The 14,100-nt window shown below is 41.1% G+C and overlaps 1 protein-coding gene across 1 annotated transcript in view; it reads right to left on the bottom strand.

Moving 5' to 3' along the window:
* Positions 1–14,096, bottom strand: part of Fgfr1op2 (FGFR1 oncogene partner 2) — a 15,470-nt gene extending 1,374 nt beyond the window's left edge. Inside the window, exons 1-4 of the mRNA XM_031383901.1 lie at positions 13,763–14,096; positions 5,886–6,022; positions 2,858–2,975; positions 1,593–1,735 (exon numbers count right to left, since the gene is read on the bottom strand). Of these exons, the coding sequence (XP_031239761.1) occupies positions 1,593–1,735; positions 2,858–2,975; positions 5,886–6,020 (396 nt within the window). The 5' untranslated portion in view covers positions 6,021–6,022; positions 13,763–14,096. The remainder of the gene's footprint in view (positions 1–1,592; positions 1,736–2,857; positions 2,976–5,885; positions 6,023–13,762) is intronic.
* Positions 14,097–14,100: the final 4 nt, after the last annotated feature.

Here is a 14,100-nt window from a genome sequence, read left to right as displayed (position 1 = left end):
AGCACTGATTGCTCTTCCAAAGGTCCCGAGTTCAAATCCCAGCAACCACATGGTGGCTCACAACCATTTGTAATGAGATCAGATGCCCTCTTCTGGTGTGTCTGAAGACAGTGTACTTACATATAATAAATAAATAATTAAAAAAAAAACCCTCTTTGTTATATATTTACTTATTTCTTTGGAGGAGGGTAAAATTAAGATAGTCCATGTAGTGCAGGCTACCCTTCAATCCTGACCTTTTTGTCTCTCTTTCACAAGTACTGGGTTTAAAGGGGTAAGTGTCACCAGGCTTGGCTTAGGTGTACATTGAAATGCTCTGTAATGAATATTATCATTAACAATACAGACTTTACATTCAGAAGACCAGTTAAATACCCAAGAACTTCCATTTTGTTAGGGCATGAATATTATAACTAGATAATATTAAATTTTAATTCTTTATTCTACCAACACAAGAGGTAGCTGTTCATTCTCTAATATGTAGATCTGTCAACCAAAGAATACTAATAGTTACTTAATTCTGGTAGAATAATTTAAAAATTCTACAGACACCATCATGGAAAAAATATTTTAAAGATTCAAAAATATATGTCAATAATTAAGGAATATATACATTACATAACTACCACCATTTCTTAAATAATATTAGTTGTAAGTAGGTTACTCTATCATCCAATTTAGTTTAGTATTTTTATTTCACACTGGCAGTTAAAATTCAGTTTAATGTAAACAGCAAGTTATCCTGCTTGTCTTGACAACTGTCCCCCAGTGACCCCACATAAACTGACTGCAAGAGCACTTATCCTAATCACCCAGCTCTGCTTCTAAATGGTGACAACTACACACAGTCTCGACTCATTCCTTCCCAGCCCCAGTGTTTCATGAGAATGAGTTGGCCTTCTCTAGACTAGACTCTTCAAGAAAGCAATCTACACTCAGCAGCTCGCTGACTTTAAAGTCTGTCTGTGTAACATGTAGCATTGCACAAATTTACTAGAAGAAATTGCTACTTAAAAGCAGAGAATCTTTTGTTTTTAAAAGTTTATTTCTGTACACACACACACACACACACACACACACACACACACACACACTTAAAGTTACTGAAGACACCAATCAGGAGACAGAGGCAGGTGGATCTCTGAAGGCTAGCCTGGTCTACAGAGTGAGTTCCTGGACAACCAGAGGCTATATAGTGAGACCCTGTTATTAAGGAGCAAAAGGAGTTAGAAGAATAAGCCAAGTAAAAAAAAATGGTATGTAAGAAATGGGGGGTTAATGATGACAGAAAATGTCAATTAAAAATGTGAGGTATAGCCAGGCAGTGGTGGCACACGCCTTTAATCCCAGCACTTGGGAGACTGAGGCAGGTGGATTTCTGAGTTCAAGGCCAGCCTGGTCTACAGAGTGAGTTCCAGGATAGCCAGGGCTACACAGAGAAACCCTGTCTCGAAAAACAAACAAACAAACAAAGTGAGGTATTTTATATACATTGAAACAATTATTACTAGATTTTCATTGTTTAAAATCTGAACGTAGGTTAATCGATGGCCCCCATTTTCATTCCAAGTCAATTTCGTAGAATGGATTACCTTTGAGTGTTGCTCTTTTAACTTCATTATTATACCTGGGTCATCTTTTTTGCTGGCCATTAGCAATCTGAACATTTGCTCTCGATACTTGCTCATTATCAGTTCCAAGGCAGACTGGTGTTCTTCCAAGGATGTTCGCAGTTCTATCAAGAACAATGTGCTTTATTCAAATGAGTTAAGATTATATAAACTATGCTCTTCCATATAATACTTATCGAAACACTAGCATACAGGATATCTTAAAAAGAAAACATGTAACAAAGGAACCCCTCATTTTTTATTGAAAAAAGTTTTGTGCTTCTGTTTGTGTGTGTGTGTGTGTGTGTGTGTGTGTGTGTGTGCGCGCGCGCGCTTACAGGTACATGCACAGAGGACAACCTGCAAATGACTATTACCTTCGACCACATGGGTTCCAGAGATAGAACTCAGGCTGTCAGGCTTGGTGGCAAGTGCCCCTGATCTACTGAGCCCTCTCTCAGCTTTTCAAAGTGTTCATTTAAAACTCATTTCTTAAAAATAATTTCTGACTGGGGAAAGTTCCACAGAAGTAGAATGTTGTGATGCACTTGAGCTCTTATGTTGAACACTAAATGATAATCCTAAACAAGGGGCGAGGCAGTGAAGGATGTCTTAAGAATGTGTCTGGAGGAGAGCTGTGGGAGAGGGTAGAGATCAGGAACTGACTGAAGGGCCTTGTTTAAGAAAATAAAATACTTATTCTGGGAAGCTCAGTCTTATGTGTGTGCGGAAGGAGGGAGGGACAGAATGGCAGGGACCATGTCCCTGGCTGGGACAGTAGAGTTCCTTCACAGGTGACAAAAACAGTGCAAACGGGATGCTGAAGAGAGGCATCTAAGACGATGCCAAGCTGGGCAGACATTCACACAGAGGACTGGATCAAGGAGCAATAAGTATATCTAGGGATACAGACCAGAAAATGAGATTAAACGCTAAGTAACTAACTTGTGTTAACTATTCCATTTGAAAAAAAGATTCTATTTTATTTCATGCACATACATGAGAGCCTGCATGTATGTCTGCACTCTAGACAAACCAGAAGAGTGTCAGGTCCTCTGGAGATGACAGTTATAGAGACTGTGAGCTCTGCCCGATGCAGGTGCTGTGAATGAACCTGAGTCCGCTGCAAGCGCTCATAACCACTGCGCCATCTCTCCAGCCCCTCTCCCACTTATGAGTATATGAATTAGTCCCAAACCAATATCACAACGAAAGACTAAAGTTCTCTTTAGTGACATTTATCTTGCCTTTGTTCTCTTGTTGTAATTCTCTGATTTGTCTGTTTTCTTGCTGGATTCCCATAACTAGTGTAGATCGTGGCCGATGTCTTGCTACTTCATTAAGTTCTTGGATTTCTTCCTGATACTAATGAAAAGGTTAAAGAACAACACATAGGAAGGCATTACTTACAAATTTTTATCTGATATATGAATATAAATGAACAGACCCTCCAAGTATTAAGCAGGCATTATATGACCTGACATTCCATTCCTAAGGAAGAGAAAATGTTCACAATGCTCTTAATAAGAAAAAAAGAGAAGAGTTCAAGGATCTACCCATGGAAGGAAGGAGAAACAGGATACACCAAATCCCCTTGTGGTAGAGTATTATCGGGCAATGAATAGACACATATTACAACCCAGATGAATTTTTAAACATGGTAAGAGACCAATCACAAAAGGAAGATATCTCACATCTACTCACATGCAGTGTCTAGAGCAGGCAAGTCCACTGGGAGAGAAGCTCAGTGGTTTCCAAGGTTGAGGGCAGGAAGCCAGAGAGACTGATGGATGTATACAAAATGGGGGGAGCAGATTTTTCTCAGGGAATGGACAGAGTCTGTCTATTATGTAGCTTTAGCTGTCCTGAAGTTACTATGTAGACCAGGCACGCCTCAAACTCAAAGAGATCCACCTGTTTCTGCCTCTCAAGTGCTGGGATTAGAGGCATGTGCCACCATACCTGGTTGGATTTTGAATTTTTTTTTTTTAAGTGGGAATCCACCTTTAGAACTACATTCATTTTTCTTGAGGCATTCTTACTGAATAGCTATCAATAAACTCATCGTAACTGGTGGTTTGAAAGAAAATGGTCCCCATAGGCTCATAGGGAGCAGCACTATAAGAAGGTGTGGCCTTGGAGTAGACGCATGACTAGGAGGCGGACCTTAGGTCTCAGAAGGTCAAGCCTGTTCTCTTCCTGATGCCTGTGATCAAGATGTAAAATTCTCAGCTCCTCTAGCACCAGGTCTGCCTGCGTGCTGCCATGACGACAATGGACTAACCCTCTCAAGGATAAGCCAGCCCCAATTAAATGTTTTCCTTTAAAAGTTTTGCAGTGGTCATGGTGTCTCTTCACAGCACTAACCCCCTAACTAACACAGTAACACTCCTGGTTCCCAAGTTCAGGAGTCAAACCCCTTTGGGGACTGGAGAGATGGCTCAGTGGTTAAGAACACTGGCTGCTCTTCCAGAGGTCCTGAGTTCAAGTCCCAGCAACCACATGGTGGCTCACAAACATCTGTAATGAGATCTGATGTTGTCCTCTTCTGGTGTGTCTGAAGATAGCAAGACAGCAACAGTATACTCAAATAAAAGAAAAATCTATCACCACCAGGTCTATGCTTCCTGGAGTGCAGGAGTCAGGCTGGTGGTCAGGGAGCAGACAGCTTTAAGGAGACACAGATGCAAAGTAGAGCAAGTGAACTTGCACCACTATTCTGGTGGCTTTCAAAGAGCCATCGTTCAGGACTGCTTTCTTTCTTTCTCCCCCGTACCTTGTTTTTTTTTTTTTTAAAGAGACAGAGAAAAACACAGTTTTCCTCTTTGTACCCCTGGTTGTCCTGGAACTTGCTCTATAGCCCAAACCCGCCTTGAACTCAGAGATCTGCCTTCCTCCCAAGTGCTGAGACTAAAGGCATGTGTCACCACCGCCCAGCTAGGGCTGTTTTTTTAAAGCTGGAAATCTTTATGGAGGGATGGCTTACACAGTAGCTGAATTTTATTGTCTACTGGAAGATTACTCCACATTCTATTACTAAGAAGCAAAACCTACTTAATTTCTTTCTGTAAATGACAGATTTAAAACATGCTAGAAAAAAATTAACTTGAAATAACTGTATAGGGTGAAAATTAGATATTTTCTTGCATTATTTCCAAAAACTATTTGGTTGCTAAATAATATCCAAGCACTTTTATAGAGGAAATTATAAACATCTTGACATTATATAACACAGCAAAATGTCCAATGCATGCCAACATTAGTGAAATGCGTTTTCTGGTCCTTAACAAATGTATTTAGACTTAACAATTTCACTTATTATTTAACTCAAATGTGCATTTTAGTTAGAAGAGGGATGAAACTTATAGGTTTTAAAATATACCTATGTCTTAGTCAGGGTTTCTATTGCTGTGACAAAACACCATGACCAAGAAGCAAGTTGGGGAGGAAAGGGTTTATCTGGCTTACACTTCTATATCTATGTTCATCATCAAAGGAAGTCAGGAGAAGAACTTACCCAGGGCAGGAACCTGGAGGCAGGAGCAGATGCAGGCCATGGAGGGTGCTGCTTGCTGTCTTGTTTCCTATGGCTTGCGCAGCCTGCTTTCTTACAGAACTCAGGGACAGCACCCCTCACAACAGGCTGGCTGCCTCCCACTCCCTCACTAATTGACAAAAGGCCTTACAGTTGATCCCACGGAGGCACTTTCTCAACTGACACACAGAACTAGCCAGTACACCTACCTATATACATGTCACTTACATGATAATATCCTAATCCAAAGTGAAACAAACATACAAGTGAGGCTACTTGAAAATTTTAATTAGAAATTATTTGCTTACGTAGTAGTTTATTGTGGTGGATTGAATGAAAATGGCCCCCACTGGCTTATAGAGCTCAACTAGGTCACCAGTGAGCGGCACTATTTGAAAGGATTAGGTGTGGCTTTGCTGGAGGAAGTGTGTCACTCAAAGAGGTGGCCTCTGGCGTTTCAAAAAAGGCCACTCCAAACCCTGTCTCTCCCCGTTGCCCTGAGGATTCATTTGTAGAACTCTCAGCACCTACACCAGCAGACTGTCTGCATGCTGCCAAGCTACTTGCCATGATAATAATGGACTAAACTTCTGAAAACTGTAAGCAAGCCCCAGTGTTGGTGTGATCAAGGTATCTTTTCACAGCAACAGAATACTAACTGAGATATTTATAATTTATGTATTACTTAACCAAGCATTAGTAAAACTTTGGCAAATAAAGTCAGCAAGGGAAAGTCAGACCTGCTTCATGGCTTCCACTCGCTTGCTGAGGGCAGTGGTCTGCTCGATGAGAGACTCTGCTGCATCATCATGATCTCTCAACCTTTCAACAAGGGCCTTAGCGTCAGCAAGCGCCTTCTCAATGGTGCAGCTCATTTCTAAAGGAGAACCAATAAGTAAGTTAAAATCAGGACTTCAAGTTAACATATCACCTTCTCTTGGTTTTGCATCATCATAGATCTCCTTCCTAAGCTTCACTTTCTGAGATTTCATTATTTAGAGAGGAAAAGCAGTTAGGAATATTCTGCACTGCCTGGTAGGATACCATAAACTTAAATGTAGATCTTACTGTAAGACCTCTCCCTAGTCTGCACACCCCTACCCCTACCCTATGTGTGCGCTTTGCTATTTATGTCAAAGTCTCAGCCTCCTCTTGGAGGAGCTTCTGCTTCTTATGAAAAGTGACAGACATTAAGATCCCAATTCCTGAATCCTTCCTAGGAGTGGGAAGTTTCCACAGAGAATGTCATTAGCCATGACAAGCAACTGTCAGTATGCTTTAACAGACACTAGAGGGATTTTGAGATGGCTGAACCTAACATTCACCTCTTTTCTCAAGCACATGGACCAGAAACAGCAGGTGTTCAGCTGCACTTTGAAGGAGTCACCAAGGGCAACCCTAAATAGCAGCAAGAGCAAGAGGAGCCTTGAAGAGCCCAGGCCTGGGCTGTAGGGTAGCAGCAGGGCCACAGCAGCTGGGTATCTGTTGCAAGGACGCCATGGCTGAGCTAGGGCAAGCCTTTGCTCTGCAAGGCAGGCTGAACAAGAGTTCCAGCAATCCATGGAGTGTGGATCCAGGCCGAAACCACAGCAGCAATGCTGCTGGGAAGCATAACCTGAAATCCACATGGGGGCCTCACAGGAGGCTGACTGACAGGCCATGCTAATCTCCAAAGCAAGACAGAAATCTGAAAAAACAAGAGATTCCTTCTATAACAGATTCCAAAAAAGACAAATAGGTGAAATGCCTGATGAAGAGTTCAGCAGAGCTGGGCAGATCTCTGTGAGTTCAAGGCCAGCCTGGTCTACATGGTGAGTTACAGGACAGTGTCCATAGTGAGACCCCATCTCAAATAAACAAATAAGCAAACAAGTAAGGAGACAAACAATTTAAGAGAAAAATTTTTAAGAAGCTCAGTTTGGGGCTGGAGTAATGGTTCAGGGGTAACTGTGTTTGCTGTTCCTGTACAGGATTGCAGGTTAAGTCCCAGCACCCACATCAGGTGGCTCAGAACTCTATAACCTCAAGTCCAGGGATTCAATACTCTACCTGGCTTCAGCACACTCCAATGCATATGTACATACCTACACAAACAGATAGACAGGCAGACAGACAGACACACACACGTATGTAAAACTTAAGGTCAGACAGCTCAGTGGATCTAAAAAAAATACAATATTGAATGAAATTAGAATTACAGAGCAAGAAATGAGCAAAAAACTGGAAAAAGAACTAAAAAAAAAAAAATCCCAGAAATGAAGAATTCAATAAAATGGTTCTTTAAGATAAATTTATAGCATAACATAAAACATTGGTATTAGAATCTAAGATCTGAAATCAATTATCTAAGCCCTAACTTTGAGAAATTAGAAAAAGAGCAGAATAAACCCAAAGTTAATAGAAGATAAAGAATTAAACTCAGTAAAACTAAAAGCTGGTTCTTTAAAAAGACCTATAAAACAAAGAGGGTGATGTATGTGTATGTATGCAGAGGGGGAGTTGGGCATGTAGAGTAGAGATAGGTACCAAGAGATTTAAATAACCAAACCAAGAACAAATGAAGAGATGGGGGTGGTGACCCATAATTGCAATCCTACTACCCAAGAGTTTGCAGCAGGGGGATCAAGAGAAGGAGTCTAGTGTGGGTTACACAGTCTGTCTCAACTCCCACTCAATTAAAGAGCAAGGAAATCACTGCAGAGACATAATTCACTTTAAACACAAGGGAACAGAACAACACATCTCATATACATGAATTAAGTAATTGAGATTAAACAGATTAACTCTTCAAAACCCACAAATGACAAAAAGTCATACAAGAAGAAATAAATAACTAGAATAGTCCTATAACTATTATAGTCATTGGAGCTGCATAACTACAAGCCCACAGCTATTTTCTGACAAGTTTAACTAGGAAAGAAACTGAGTTAAAAATACCTTACAAAAAAAGCTCCATACCAGGAGGGTTTCAGTGACAGGTTCTAAAACTCATCAAGGGCTGGAGATGTGGCTCAGTAGTTAAGAGCACTGTTGTTCCTGCAAAAGACCCAGGTTTGCTTCTGAGCACGTATGGGCAGCTCACAACTATTCCTAACTCTAATTCCAGGGGATCTGACACCCTCTTATGAACTCTGCAGACATCAAGCATGTACTTGGATACATACATACACACATACATACATACAGGCAAGAGGGTCACACACATAAAATATGTGAAGAAAGTACTGTGCTCTGTAGTGAGGATTTTGGTTTCTTTAAAAACCCAGTTAGGTTATGTGAATGTTTTTTGTTTTTAAATCCCAGGTGTGGATAAGAGGTGGTGTCACAGAAGGTGACAACTTATGCACCTTATTTACCTTATGTACTTAGTAGGGGTGTGATTTTTACCAGCAGCAGATAATTTAATTCTGGGGACTCTGGAGAGGGTATAAATGGGAAAGCCCCAAGAGGGTCTGAGGCAGCAGATGTTCCTCTTGCTGCTGCTATGTTTGCTGGATATTCTGATGAGGACTGCACTTGCCCCTAGGAACTGGAGGCCTTTAATCAGCAGGAAGTAGTCTAAAAAGGTCTATGCCCACTTTAACCTTCCTTCTCTCCTACCCAGTGTTGTAGGGCTAGAAGGCACTAGGGTGGAATAAGGCTGGAAGGGAGATAGAGGTATAAGAACCTACGAAAATAGCTAAAAAATATGCCAACAATGCTCAAAGATTTAAAGACTCATAAAGACAACAGGTTTTCAGTTATCAATCTAATACAGCTAGAAACTGACAAGCTGATTTTACAATTACTGCAGGAAGCAAGGAAATCAGAATTACAGGTCACGGAAGACTGACCGTTTTATTTCTGAATGTGCAAAAGGAGTGTGCTGCTCACACTCCTGTAATTCAAGCACTGAGAAGGCTCACTAAGGCAGGAGGTTCACTCCAAGTGTGGGGTTAGCATAAACTACCACATAGTGAGTTCAAGGCCATCTTGGGCTATACAAAGTTAAAAATAAAAACGGTGAAAAGGCAAATCAGAGGGTATCAGAACTAGACCAATGGCTCGGTGGTTAACAGTTCTGTGCTCAACTGTGAGGACTAGTGTTCACAAACCAAGACCCTTGTCAGGGAACCCACAAATGTCACCAACTTCAGCTGCAAAACAAAGCCCTCTTCCAGCCTTTAAGGTCACATGTACACACACCCATACATTTACACTTTTTTTTTTTTTTTTGAGAAAGGCTAGCAACTTTTCAACAAGTGGCACTGGAAGAACCAGACATGTATATGCTGGAAACTAATCTTAATACAATTCTAATTATAAAGTTTTTCTTAAAATGGAACACAAACTTGAGTATAAAATGAGAAATGGTAATGTTTTAAGGAAAAAATACAAAGAAAATCCTTATAATCTGGAGATGGTAAAGAAAATCTCTATAGTCTGAAGATGGTAAAGAAAACTCTATAGACTGTTAATTATAAAGATCTTTTTTTTAGGCATGACACCAAAAGCATGAATCATAAGAACTCTAAAAACTCTAATAAGCAAGGTTTCATCAAAATAATAAACAGACTGTCAGACAGTTAAGACAGTGGGAGAAGACACACTTGCTGTGAGGAGCCATTCTCAATCCACATCTGATGAAGTACTTGTTTAGAAAAAAACTAACAGAGGAGCAAGAATAAGTCTAATTTTAAAAATGGCCAGAAGGCTTTAATACTTATCCTAAAAGATACAGAAATGGCAAATAAATAAAATAAAGAGCACATGGAAAGATGTTTGCTATCACTAAAGAAACTTAACTACAACAGTCACGATACCATCACAATCACACGAAACTGCTAGGCAATACTTTTTTTTTTTGGTTTTTCGAGACAGGGTTTCTCTGTGTAGCCCTGGCTGTCCTGGAACTCACTCTGTAGACCAGGCTGGCCTCAAACTCAGAAATCCACCTGCCTCTGCCTCCCAAGTGCTGGGATTAAAGTCGTGTGCCACCACTGCCCGGCCTAAATTATTCTTTTTTATTTTTTTATTTTTTGGTTTTTTCAAGACAGGGTTTCTCTGTGTAGCCCTGGCTGGCCTTGAACTGAGAAACCCACCTGCCTCTGCCTCCCAAGAGCTGGGATTAAAGGCGTGTGCCACCACTGCCCCGCTTAGGCAATACTTAATAGTATATTTACCTTTCTATTCTGGGTGGGCCATGGCACATGTGTGGGGGACAACTTGGAACAGGCTCTCTCCACCCACCATGTGAGCTTGGGAATCAAACTCAGGTTGTCAGAGTTGGTGGAAAGTGCAGGCCCAATGATTTTAGTTAATTCAAAATGGTAACTCTCTGGATCTGAAGAACACCATCTTATTTTGCCATTTAGACAAAGAACAAGTGTTAACTCCTTTTTTCCATTGAAAAAATACACTCAAAAATTCCAAATAAAGTAGCTGAATGACAGCCCAGCTAGTGCAAGGACTAGAACTCTTCAGCCAAGCTGGATCCAAGACCCTCATTTGCTTCTTCCTATGTAAAAACTGTCTTAACCTCTTGAGACAGAAAGAACAGATTCCCTGATTTTACAAAGTGGAACTTCTAAAAGATTTAATTTTTTTTTAAAATTCTAAGTCATATGGAAATGTATATGAACAATTTTAAACAACAAATTTTTAAATAGCTTTCATATAACTATAAAATTCTGGCAATTGTTTTAGGTATACATAAAAAATAACTAGTTTTAACTAGCAATGAATTATGGTGGGCTTTTAAAAAATGTTTTCTAGGCTGCACAAAAGCTAACAAAATGAACACTTTATGTTTTAGAAGTATAAAAATTTTCATCTACACTGAAGGAATTATAAACTGAGAACTCAACACCTAATTAACATTTCAGAAAAAGTGACACAGCTTCTGAAAATCTATATACTCATTTCCTGTTTGCAAAACCTCAGAAAAAGCTTAAAATAATTTATAATATGAATCTGCTTTGCCATCCTTTTTGAAAGAGGCTTCTCTCCCTTTTCTAGTAAATAAGCTGGGAGAGTGACTGTTTTCCACACTTCGTTACACACTAAAAAAATTGACTCCATTTTAAAAAAGGAATATTTTCAATGTATTTGCCTATTCTTTCAGTGCTTGTCTTAACTAGTCATAATACAATTAAATTATTTTAAACAAGTGGGATCAAATTATGGAGGTATGCCTTTAACAAACAAGATTTCTTTCTTCTTTTGTTTCCTGCTTTAGCCACATTTTCACCCTCTCTACCATTAAGACATCTGCAGTCAGATTCTTACAGACAGCCCAGAACACTCTGCTGCTCATTAAAGACAAACAGCCGCCTACCCACAGCAGCGAGCTGGTTACTTTTTAGCTTTTAGTTAAGAAAGAAAATCTAAAGAAATTCAAGTAACTCTTGTTTCTTTTGTAAACAAATCTACTAATTATCCAGTTTCTGGAGATACAAAAACATGGTGTGATATGTCAAATGTATTTTTAAATGTCAAAAATTTAATTGTTACTGCTTGGATGGATACCTCTAGTGTTAGTAAATATGCAGATAATATATTAACTGGCACATGAAAATAGCAAAATAAAAGTGTGTTTCAAGTCTTTCAGAGAAATACTTTAAGAGATCAGGAGTGTATATAGGAAATATGATGGTGCATACTTTTAATCCCAGCACTAGGGAGGCAGAGCCACTTGTGAACCTAAGGCTAGCCTGGTCTATCAAGTGAGTTCTAGGACAGCCAAGACTATGTAGAGATTCCAACAACAACAACCCATCAACAAACAGAAAGAATGTATATAAGCACATAAAACATAAAAATGAGCATCTTGTTCAGACATATACACTATTTGAAAGTACAGAAATTTTCTACTCTTCTTGAAAATTATTTTAAGTGGAGCTTTATGAAGAAAATCAGTTCTTAAAGCTGAAAGGAGCACAGTCTGAGAGAAAGCACGCTGAATCAAGACCAGTTCATAAGGTCCCTAAGACTGCGGCTATGCTGTGTGCGTTCAAATTAACAATCCAAAAAAGAATTAACCTTACCCAAACCAGTTATTTCTAACATATGGCCAAGAGTTGGTGAAATTTTTCTTATGCTGAGCACAATCAAAAACATTTGCATCACATAAAATCCTAGTTGTCAAACATGACACTAACATAATATAAAGTCATTTGAATGCATAGGGTGTGTGCATGCATGTGCTTTGGATATTTTATACAATCTCCATCCACTAACAACAAAAGAACAATTACATAAGTGTTAGGAGTACATGGCTTTTACCCTAAAATAAAAAAGTTCTTTTGGGTTCTAATCTCTCTCTCTTTTTTTTTTTTTGGTTTTTTCGAGACAGGGTTTCTCTGTATAGCTCTGGCTGTCCTGGAACTCACTCTGTAGACCAGGCTGGCCTCGAACTCAGAAATCTGTCTGCCTCTGCCTCCCAGGTGCTGGGATTAAAGGCGTGTGCCACCACCGCCTGGCTCTAATCTCATTTTTAAGAGACAGAATTTTTATAGCAAATTCTTTAGAATGATTACATTATATATATTACATTATATATTGTAATATATAATATGTATTGTAATATATAATGTACATGTACATTATATACATATAGTATATATATATATACACACACACATACAATGCTTGCTATGTGCCAACACTGTGATAGCATTTGTTTTAAACATGAATAATGTTAAAATTATGATTCTATGATTCTAGACTCAAGTTCAAGCTAGCAAGAGAGACAGGTAATTGAACAAATAATATATCCTAATAAATACTGCAGAACTATGTCAAGAGCTCTCGGAGTTCATTGTCTTGTCAATGTCACCCGAGGGAGTCTAAAGAGAACATCTATGAGTTGGGTTTTGACAGAGGGAAAAGCGAGCCTCCAACAGACTACAAGGGCTCACAAGGCACGGTGATGGAAATGTGAGGCACGACTGGCGAAACATCCAACAGCCTGGCATGGGTGTATGGAAAAGAATCAGGGGCGGCAACAAGATGACACTGAAAAGGCAAAATATGATTTGAGATAGGTAGGACGGGTAAAAAGCCCTGACGAATCAAACGATAGGCTTACATCAGAACTTGAAAAAGTTTCAGGAGAAAAGGCTGAGGCGGGGACACCGGCTTGGGATGGAGGAAGGGCAACTGTAGTAGTCACAGTGAAAGAGGCGAAAACCTGGTGCAGCGAGAGAGGAACACAGAACCGTGGACAATTCCGAGACCCGTGGTCTGGAAAGGACTGACGGTCTACCGAGCGGACACAGACGACGGGAGCACTACTGTAAAAGCAAGCGTCTTTCAAAGAAAACCTCAGAGTGGGACCAAGAAAGAATGCGTGCGGACCGCACCCCCGAACAAGCATCCTGTGCACACGCATCACTGTGAAAGCGGAGACCTGCCCTGGTCCCGAAAATGGTGGAAGGCACACACTGGAGCTTCTGAAACACCTGTCTGGACCTGGACCAGAATCTGCAAGGCCGCTGAGGGACGGCTAAGTCCAAGTCGCAAACGCGGTGACGAGTGCCTCCAGCCACCGCCCACGGAGCTCCCCACGGGCAGGAAGGGAACCCGGAAGGGGTGTCCCGTCCGCGCGGGCCCAGGGCTTCCACGGAACCTCCCGTACCTCGGTTCCCGGCAGGACCTCGGTTCTCGGCAGGACCTCGGGGGGGAGCTCGGGGAGAGGCAGCCCGGCTCAGGGGCTCGCCCACGCGCGTCGTTCCACTCCGCTTCTGTCCCCCTAGGGCGACGAGCACCCGCGAGATGGAGTGCCCAGGGAGTGGTCTCCGCGCCCGCTCAGCGGGTGCACGCACAGCCCCGCTCACACCGCGGCGGGACGGACCGGCAGCCCACTCGCCTCGGCCCCATTCCGGGCGGACCAGAACCCCCGCTACCGGCAGCGGCGCAGCGACAAGCCTCGCGAGACTTCCCTCCGCGGGTTCCCGAAGGCCCCGCCCCCGGCAA

Source organism: Mastomys coucha, unplaced genomic scaffold, assembly GCF_008632895.1.
Source record: "Mastomys coucha isolate ucsf_1 unplaced genomic scaffold, UCSF_Mcou_1 pScaffold20, whole genome shotgun sequence".
Classification (NCBI taxonomy): Eukaryota; Metazoa; Chordata; class Mammalia; order Rodentia; family Muridae; genus Mastomys; species Mastomys coucha.
Note: the sequence above shows the minus strand (reverse complement) of the source record. Positions and strands in the feature narration are given on the sequence as shown.